The sequence below is a fragment of the Meles meles genome, chromosome 12, assembly GCF_922984935.1.
Source record: "Meles meles chromosome 12, mMelMel3.1 paternal haplotype, whole genome shotgun sequence".
In the NCBI taxonomy this organism is placed as follows: domain Eukaryota; kingdom Metazoa; phylum Chordata; class Mammalia; order Carnivora; family Mustelidae; genus Meles; species Meles meles.
This window is the reverse complement of record NC_060077.1, coordinates 78347146-78357326: the sequence shown is the minus strand read 5'-3', so window position 1 is coordinate 78357326 and position 10181 is coordinate 78347146. Positions and strand designations below refer to the sequence as shown.

Genomic DNA, 10181 nt, shown 5'->3' with positions numbered 1-10181 from the left:
AGCGCAAGCAGGGGCAGCGGCAGGCAGAAGGAGAAACTGGCTCCTTGCTGAGTAGTGAGCCCTACACAGGGCTTGATCCCAGGACTCTGGGATCATGACCTGAGCTAAAGGCAGACACTCAACTGACTGAGCCACCTAGGCATCCCTTGACCCATCTACATCAAATTGCATTAGCCTCCCTTTCCCCCATCTCCCTCACGTTGCTTCCTTCTTCTTTCTAACACTAATCATCACTTCAAATAATACATATTCTCATTATTTTGTCTCTCCCTTAACCCCCACATAAGACACTTGTCTGGTCTGTTCACTGCTGTCTTCCAGTGCACGCAGTAGGTGGTCAATACTTGTTCAACGGATGAATAACGTCTGAGACCTTTCTGCTCCAAGGTTGGTCTTGTACTCCGAGATGCACAGAACAGTGGGCAGGGTGGGCAGGTGGAAGCGTGGGAATGCAGGAATGGCTAGAAATGAGAGAGGGGCCTGTCGCGAGTGCTGGATTGGGGCCCGAGAGCTACCTTGCAAGGGTGCGCACATATACCCACAAACTCCAGCACGCCATCCTTCCCAGAAACGCGTTTGCTGGACTGGCCCTCCCTTTCCTAGGTTCCCGTTTCCTCCTGTTAGCAGTATAGTGTTTGCTTTCTGGTCCCACCTGTCAAACTCTGCTACATAGAGACGCTACAGAGAAATCGAGTAATATGTCATTCATGAGTGTCTCGTAAAACAATTCCTTTCCCTACTCTGCAAACCACGCATAACGGAACTGGGTCTGCACAATGAGCGGTTACAAGGCAAGGCAAGCCGACTGGAGAACTGAGGCACAAGCAATCTCGGCATCTCGGGAAAAGTGTTGGAAATGTCTGCAAAGTCCTTTGCTGAGTTGTGGCTGTGGTTCCTGAATTGGCCGAATTGGCAGAGGCCACCAGGGCATTCGTTCAGGGTGATCCGGGCTCCAGTACCGGGAACAGCCCGGTGGTGGGGCGCAGCCACTGAGGCAGCTCGGGGCCGGTTTTACCCCCCGGACCGTCCCGTGGCCGGCTCCCGCGAGGGGCGTGTCTTCCTTGGCCCCGCCCCTGAGGCCCCGGCCGGGTGCGGCCCGCGGCGAATGAGCAGGCGCGCCGTGAGGGCTCAGGGGGGCAACGACGCGAGATAAGGCCTGGGGGTGGCGGTGACAGCAGCTCGGCGCCTGGGGGCCCGGCACCCGATCGCGCCACCGCGGGAGGAACCCGGGTTCCGGGCGAGGCTGCCCCGGGAATGCTTTCAGGAGGCACAAACATGGCTGCGGCCGTGCGAGCTGCGGGCGCCCTGCTCCGCGACCGGCGTAAGTGAGGCTGTCGCAGCCGCAGCCGCCGCGAGCGTCCCTGAGACGGCGGGGGCAGCCGGCGCCGGGGACCCCGGGCCTGGAGGCTTCCGGGAGCGGCGCAGGAAGCTCCGCGCGACGGGGCGAGGGGCGCTGTGGAGGTGGGACCGGAAAGGGGTGGCCCTCTGGGAGGGCGAGAGCTGGTACGTGGGTCATCAGCGGGGCGCTGCCGGGAGGGGTCCCGGGGCGCTGCCGGGAGGGGTCCGGGAGCACCGCGGGTCTGCTGGGTGGCCTCGAGCAGTGCGGGAATTTGTCAGCGCCTTAGTTCTTACCTGTAAAATCAGTAGTGAGCTTCAGGGGGTTGTTGGGAACGTTAGGGAAGGGAGGGTGTGTTAAGGACCTGCCAGGGAGGATGATAACTAAGGCATCATGGTCATCACCGCGGACATGGGTCCTGGAGTTCCCTCCCGGGTGATGGAGGTCGCAGCCTACCCACTGCTGCTGAATGGTGACTGGGCATGGACCTGCCTTATTTTTTCTAAGCAGTTTCCCAGTTCACCAGTCTGGTGCCCACTGAGAAGGAATGGAGAGAATCCACTTTGAATTTCCATCATCTTATTCCAGGTGCCTTTGTGGAAAGATGGGTAGGACCCAGTTTATACTGAGGGTCAGGTCCGTAAGGGTACTGGGAGCAAAAGGCATTATCTTTTAAGAAGAGGAAGGGCAGTGCCAGTAATAGGTCTGAAACGTGGACTGAATTAGTGTTTTCTTTCTTCCGCCCTTTCTGTGGAAAATCTGATAGGTTCTACATTTGAGGTCATAGAACAGTATGAGAAACTTTAAATGATTTGTTGTTCAGATTATAAGTAACTAAGTGGAAGGATTCAGAGACCATAACAAAAGTGGATTTGAAGTCAATTGAATTATGGACTCTGATTTTAAGATGTAGTTATAATACCTTAATCATCTTGTTGAAATGAGGGAATCAGTATTATCGAGTTGGAAAAAAAATTGAGTAGTATTTCTGAAAACAAATTCTGAAGGTGAAAGTGTAAAGCAAAGTCTTATACTATGTTTTTAGCATATTACAGAATCAGTAGGAACTTCCCTGGGGTGGGCCACATACTGTGCATACTATATATATTTTTATATTAGAAAGTGGGTAGGTTAATGAGTTATCGTTTTTTCTTTTTGTCTTTTCTTTCCAAATTTTCCACATTAAGCATCTATGTCTTTCATGATTAGAAAAAATTTTCTGGAATAATAATAAAAAAAAGAGCACTAGTGTTTAAATTAGGGACACTTGTTGCACCTGGGTGGCTCAGTGGGTTAAAGCCTCTGCTTTCGGCTCAGGTCATGATCTCAGGGTCCTGGGACAGAGCCCGGCATTGGGCTCTCTGCTCAGCAGGGAGCCTGCTTCCCCCTCTCTCTCTTCCTACTTGTGATCTCTCTCTCTCTCAAATACATAAATAAAATCTTTAAAAAAAAATAAATTAGGGACACTAGAACATTTTGGTGCCATACCAGAAAATAATTCTTTTTTGAAAGCCTCCCCTCTCCAAGTGTTTATTAATAGTCACCATATAGTACATTATTTCTGCTGATTTTCAAAATGGTACCTATTTTTGTAAGTACCTTTTGAAATAAGCCTCATCCCTTATGTGGTAGGAAAAGGCTCCGTTATGTATTTAAGTGCTTGTGTGCCTTTATACCCTCCCCTTGCCCAACCCTAAGCATCCAAAATATTAAATAATTTGGTTTTGGAGAACCAGTTGATAGCCATGAACTTAAGTCACAGATAAACTTTTGAATGCTTTACCTTTTGGGTTTGTCCAGGAGTTAGAAAGTTTTGCTTTCTTTCTGTTCTCTTCTGCATTTTCTTAATTTTATAGCTTTCATGGTTTTGTAGGCCTTCCACAGGTGGACTGGCAGTTCATGTCATAAGAAGGGTTAGAATACCTGGTCTTAGTTCATAAGTGGGCAAGTCCCTGTTACTGAGTATTCTTCTCATTTAACCACATGTGGTGTGCCTGGTCCTGTTGTTAGGGCTGGACGTAGATTTAAAAATTTTTTCCTAATCTTCACAACAGTCCTGCAGGGTTAGCTTTATCGCCGTTTTACAGATGAGAAAAGTGAGGCTTGGCGTAGTTCTTTGAGTTGCCCAAGTACTGCCACACAGCCTGTTCGGTACTATCAGGGGTTTTTACAAGATCTCTCTGGCTCTGGAAACGGACACTCTGTGCCACACCATGCTGTCTCTGCTTTGGATTTCTCTTAAGCTGTGAGCTGAGTATATATTTAGGAGTCTCAGTTGATCCTTCGTTTGAATAATTAAACAACTTTAGCTACAGGTATACTAAATGGTCGGAGACTACTCTTTGTTTCTCTGAAATCTTCAGATCATTAGATCTTCAGATCATTAGAGAAGAAGTTCTTGAGAGGTGGGTATATTAACCCTAAGTCCTGAGCACAGAGGACCCATTATTAGCAGCATTGTGCTGAGAATTTGTTCAACCATAGCGGATTCTGTAAGTGTAGGGCATGGAAACAGATCAGCAGCTTGAAAAGGTCCCGGCTCCCAGACTGTCCGAGGAAGTCCTAATGTACTAGTTGACGATTCTAGTCTCACCCTCATTCCCTTCTGCCACTCCCTTTTTAAGATTCACAGGGGGAAATCTTATTACCAGCAGTCAAATCATGTAATGCCCAAATTCTATTCCGATACCCAATGGAACCCAGTATAATCTCATTCATATAAGGAATCACAGACATTGTGACATGATTGAGAACCTGGTTAAATCTCATGCAGTTCAGAATTAAACTTGTCTAAAATAAGGAGATGTGAGTTGGTTTGAGACTTCATTTGAGCAGAATTGAACTTCTTTATGTCAATCTCTTGCACTTTCACTTTGAGTTAATAAGGACTGTTCAGCACAAGCTCACGTAATTGGCTCTGTTGGGAATGTGCACAATATGGATAGTTGGAAATCTAAAGGGCCTGGAGATACCATTCTCCTATATCTTATAGACAGGGTAGGTGAAAAAAAACCAGCAGGTGTATTCCCTATGCTCTTGCAAATGGAGCTAATGCGAGCACTGATCATCTACAGCAGGCGCTGTGAGGAGTGTGCCATGGGTGTCCTTGGCTGTAATCATCACAAGGATCCTGGTAGCAAGCTGTTGACATTTTCCTGGGGAAACGAAGGCTCAGAAAGAGTGTAGCCTGGCCCCAGTACATTAGTAGTAAGTAGCAGAGCTGGGTGCAGTCAGATCTGCTGGCCCACAGCCGGAGTTCCTTACCCGGTCTCTTCTGACTCATAAGTAGGAGGAGGGTAGAAGGCGACTGATCTCAGCTGATTTCAGACCAGCTGGTTTGAGAGCAGAGAAGGGAGAGGTCCTGTGTACAGGGTGGGGCACCGCAGTAACCACTGTCCCACATTGCCATCTGGAGGACCTACTGTAGAGCTTCAGTTTAATTTCACTGTGGTCGTTTAAGGACGAAGATTCTTCCAGCTACAGCTAAATAGGGCCCACGGACTCCTCAGTTCAGGTGGCTTCTCCAGGCCCACACCTAACTCTTGTGGGGCCGGGACAAGAGGGGAGATGGAGACCCACATATCATATGTGGGATAGCCAGCTAACAAGCTGTGAGATATGTTCTCTTCTCCACCACTGGCAACTAGGCCTTCGTCGCGTCCTGGAAGGGTGCACTGTTGAACTCTCCAGAGTGCCTACAGAAATGTCGCTGCCTTGTGGAGAGCTGCCTCTGGCCTGTAGGCTTCCCTGCTTCTCTTTCTACTGCCGGCTCTGTCCTGTGCATATGCCCGGGCGGACACTCCAGTCTGTGTGTTCGAGCTCTGTTCTTGTCTCTGCCCATAGCTTCCCTCAGGTCAAGAATTGCTTGCACTGACGGCGCAACCAGCCCTCAGGAGGCGAGATCTAGGAAGGAGGCCTGTGCAGACCCTGGCGCTGGGTGTGGGGCTCTGGGGACAGGGAATTCTGGGGTTCTGGGTCCTGGGAGCCTGGTCAGGAATGTGGGCCATGGACTCTGGGGTCCATGAATCCTTGGCTGTGCAGACCGCATACCCTGTTGCGGGGGGCTTCAGCAGGAGGAGGGCCAGAACGGGCCCACTAAAGTACCCTTGTCAGGGCCCAAGGGCAATGCTAGGGTTCTCAGCACTGATGCTTTTTTTCTTTCTTTCTTTTTTTAAGATTTAAAATTTATTTGTCAGAGAGAGAGAGTGTGTACACAGGGAGAGAGAGAAACAAGCTGGGGGAATGGCAGACAGAGGGAGGGGAGCCCTATGCAGGACTTGATCCCAGGACAGTGGACCACAACCTGAGCCAAAGGCAGACACTTAATTGACGGAGCCACCCTGGGTCCCTAGCACTGATGCTTTAAGGGAGAAGGCTTATAGGCCGATGAGGTCTGTGCAACTAACAGTGGAAAACTGGCTTGATGGCCACTCCCTTCAATCAATGGCTCTTAGCCTGTCCTGCAAGCTTCTTACTTTCGTATCAGCAGCATGCTGCTGCCAGTAACTTCCAGAAATGTGCAGCAATCGAGTCAGAATTTGCCGAGGCTGAGTGAGGAGGTGTGTTTCTAAAAAGGCTCCCTGCAAGTCTTGATACGCTGCCCTAGGGGGCGCCACCCCACCTCGTCAGAGGGATTTTTAACTGCCTTGACCTATGTGCAGAGAAACGCCGGGAAAACTTGTGCTACATCACAGGTTTTTTTTTAAACTTTCTTTAAGTTTTAAGTCCAGGACTGCTGCTCTGAGGACCTTTTCCAAAGGAGTTACTTCCCCGCTAGATTTCATGCTGCTGCTTTAACTTTGTCACAGTGGTGCGTGGCGGCTCGAGGACCTGCCAGCCATGGAGGTGCCAGTCCGTGGGAGCCACAGCGACAGCTACCGCAGAAACAGCCCAACGGGCCAGAAGCCCAAAACCACAGGTGCAACCGGGGAAGAGGTAGGACTCTAACTTGCGGTACTAATAAGAATTTCTGTTTGTGGATGCAAGCTGCCTGAGGAGAAAGCTGCTGGGGCATGCCAGTATGTAAGAGTGGGATGTTAGAGTCTTGGCTTCCTTTCAATAGCAGGAAAACTACAGATCTCTCTCTCACACACAAACACTCACACACCCCTAAGGTTTTAAATTTTTTTTGAAATTTTTAACAGATTTTTAAAATTTTTTATTAAAAATTTTTTCCCAGCTTTATTGAGGTATGCTTGACAAATGAAAATCCCATGGGCTTTTGTTAAAGGACACATAGCTCAGTACAGTCTGCAAATCATGTAGGAATTTAGTTCTGGAATACATCATGTAACACAAATTATATGTGTGCTGGAAGTGTATTTACAAACCTAACATAATTACCCCTATGAAATGTCTGTCCTGTATAGGATAAAGAAGAACTCATCCGTCAAGAGTTTATATAGTAAACTCTGCCCATTATTTTTCACTGTTAACACAGTGAACATAAGTAGAAATGAAATAATATGATTTGCGATTTATTAAAGGAAGAAAGGGCCTGCTGTTTGCTGGTGGACGTCAGCGGGCATGGCGTTGTTGTTGGGTGTCCTCTTCCATAACAGCAGCCACAGCTGTGCCCGAGTCTTCCTTGGTACAGAGGCAGCCCAAGACTCTAAAAGGCAATCATTTAGATAAATTCACAGAAACACACACTCCAGCCCCAGCAGGGTGAAAGAAGGAAAGTTGCCGTGAGCTAGTAACTTCCTGACCTTTCTTCTAGACCGGATGTTCCGTGAAAGCAATACAGCCGTGAAAATGAATAGTCTTATTTTGTGTGTGTTATTTTTCATTGTGTGATTCTGGGTACGTTGATTGAACACTGAGGAAACTGAGGTTTGGTGGGGATAGAGCCATAGGCAAAGTGTTGAAATCTTTTCGAGGGAGAAGTTTTAAATATGTTACGCTATTTATACTTTTACATTCAAACAAAGGGAACCTGACATTCAGAGCTTGGTGTCAGATGGGCTGTGTCTGGAGGGGAGGAGAGACAGACCATGGCTAAAGCTTTGCACTTCACATTCTCGCATAGAGGGTGTTGGACTAGGACCGCTAATGCGCCATTCGTCATGCACAACACAGTTTTGAATTAAGTGCGTGTGTATTTAGGTATTTTCAAATCGTGTGCATCTCTTTCATGTGTAAGCTCATCGTGGTTTACAAAACACGGGTTTGCAGAGCAGAGTAACATCCAATTCAAAGCCACTCTTGTTCTGAGCTCAGGTGTTATAGATGGAAAACAGTTCCAAATCTCGTTTGCACATTGATACCCTCTGTGGCTTAGGTAAGTCTCTTAGCTTGGGGTTTCTTAACCAGTAATCTGTTAACTGGCAGCAATCCATGGGAAAAAGCGCTTAATTTATTGTGAGTCACAGATTTTGAGGGTGAGACACAGGATCCCAGAACACTGGTGGTCTAAAAAGAAAGATTAAAGGAGTATTACAGCTTCACAATATAATGAATTTGGAATTTTCAGGTATCAGGAAAAGAAAACTAAATACCAGCTTGTTAATTCATTGATAGGACTTTTGGACAGAGGAGGTGGAAAAGTGGTAGGACAATGACCACTTTCCAAAATAGTTGCTTGGTTTAGTAAAAAAGAGAGTAAACCCCCTTCCTCTAACCTCTAGTGGTTCTCAGCAGAGGGAGCGGGGAGCTCTTCCCTCCCACTCCCCAGGCGTATTTGGCAATGTATGGAGACATTTTCGGTGGTCACAACTCGGGTGGGGTTTGTGTGGTTGCCATCCAGTGAAGAGAGGCCAGGATGCTACCGAAACCCTGCAACATGCAGCACAGCCCTCCACGGCCAGGGATCGTCCAGCCCAGAATGCCAGGAGTGCCGAGGAAGAGAAAGGCTGGCCCAAGACAGTACTGTGACAAGTGGACCTAGTTCATCCTAAATGGGAAGATCCCTGACATCGCTGGAATGCAATACTGCCCTTACTCCAGGAATTGGTTCTTATTTTGGAAACTTAGGCTGAGAAATTCAGATTCCTGCCTCATTTCTGTTTGCTCAAGCCAACAGTTTCCACCTGTATGCATTTGACACACTGTCCTGCCTCACATTATCACCACGTTAGTGTTTCTTTAAAATTGCAATAAAAATGTGCTCATGATCTTGTTGACTTTTTAGAACACATTAGGACTGGTCCTCCAAATGAGCCATCTCGGCAGGGCCAGCTCAGCCACTGCGGTAGTTTGAGGTGGTCTTGATGGAGGAGGGTTAGAAAGTGGGACCCGTCCGCATTTGTAACAGTAGTGTTTGACATAAACTACAGTCTGGTGGTTTCTCAGCTGCTTTATCAAGAGTGAATGGAGACTACTTCAGCCAGAAAAAAGAAAGAAGTACTGATAATCATCCTGTGACATGGCTGAACCTTGAAAATTGTATGCTAAGGGAAAGAAACCAGACACAAAGGGTCACATATTATGTGATTCTATTTCTTTTTTTTTTAATCTTTTTAAAAAGATTTTATTTATTTATTTGACGGAGATCACAAGTGGGCAGAGAGAGGGGGAAGCAGGCTCCCCGCTGAGCAGAGAGCCCGAAGTGGGACTCGATCCCAAAACCCTGAGATCATGACCCAAGCTGAAGGGAGAGGCTTAACCCCCCGAGCCACCCAGGTGCCCCTATGTGATTCTATTTCTATCAATAAGCAGATCCATAGACCCAGAAAGCAGATCAGTGGTTGCCAAGAATGAACAGGAGGAAGAATGGGGAATGTCTCTAGGTTGGGGGGCGCAGATATTCTTTCAGGGTAACGAAAATGTTTAGGAATTAGATAGTTGTAATGGTTGCATAACTTGGTGCATATATTAGAAACCACTGGATTGTAGTTTAAAGTGTCAGATGTTATGGCATGTAAATCATATATAAATTTTTACAAATGCAAAAAAAAAAAGCACGTGAATGAAAGAAACACTTGTCCTTTAGTGTCGCCACAGCAGGCTCTTTCACTGCTGTCACGGGGCTACACTCACGGGGCCACGCAGGCCTCCAGTTCTCCGGCCTCTCGTCTCTGGCTATGACCTCAGTTCCAAGTCTCCAGTCTTTTTTTTTTTTTTTTAAAGATTTTATTTATTTATTTGACAGAGAGACATCACAATAGGCAGAGAGGCAGGCAGAGAGAGTGAGAGGGAAGCAGGCTCCCCGCCAAGCAGAGAGCCCGATGCAGGACTCGATCCCAGGACCCCGAGACCATGACCCGAGCCGAAGGCAGTCTTGGGCTGCTGGCGGCTACCGGAAGCATGCAGGAAGCCCTTGGTCCCAGTCTGGCTCCATCTTGCACCCTGAAGGGGTTTAGGGATGGGGAACTCATTTTGGCCTGGCTCCGTTTAGTCTGTGCGGGCTCCAGAGTGGCTCTGGAATTTAGAGGTTTGGAGTTTGCATAGTCCTTTTGTTTATTTAACTTCCCCCAAACTGTTTGATTTTCTTTTTTTGCTTCTTCTGGCTTATTCGGTGCTTGGTTCTTTAGACTGGGAACTATTTGAATAAGGTAGAGCGATTTCTTGTAGGAATCCGCTAAGCAGTGGCTGTAGATGAAGGGTGGAGAGGTGAGTGCAACGTGAGAAGTGTGTGTACTTTATTGTAGCAGGAGACACGAAGAAGGCGTAAAGGCAAGCTCTCGAGAAGGCAGCAGAGTAGCAAGAAATAACTTGTCAGTAATACTTTAGTAATTAAGAAGAAGGGAGCAGATAAAGAATTAGAGATGGGCTGGTATTATACTGTGGAGGTTTAAACTTCTAGGAAACCCATGGCTTCTCTGTGTATAATAGAACTTCTATGTTCCAGATCATGCAAATTAAGTACACTATCTATTTAGTTCTCCAGACAGCATTTGAGATAGTT

General features: G+C 47.4%; 1 protein-coding gene across 4 annotated transcripts in view; it reads left to right on the top strand.

Annotated features, from left to right (window-relative positions):
* The first annotated feature begins 1078 nt into the window (after positions 1 to 1078).
* The window catches only part of FECH (ferrochelatase), a 33344-nt gene continuing 24241 nt past the window's right edge, over positions 1079 to 10181 (top strand). The window contains exons 1-2 of one of the 4 annotated variants that reach the window (XM_046025252.1): positions 1079 to 1321; positions 6145 to 6271. In XM_046025252.1, the coding sequence (XP_045881208.1) occupies positions 1255 to 1321; positions 6145 to 6271 (194 nt within the window). In that variant the 5' untranslated portion in view covers positions 1079 to 1254. Of the gene's footprint in view, positions 1322 to 1363; positions 1504 to 6054; positions 6272 to 10181 lie in introns of those variants that run through there. The other 3 variants (XM_046025254.1, XM_046025253.1, XM_046025255.1) reach the window with 3 other exon arrangements.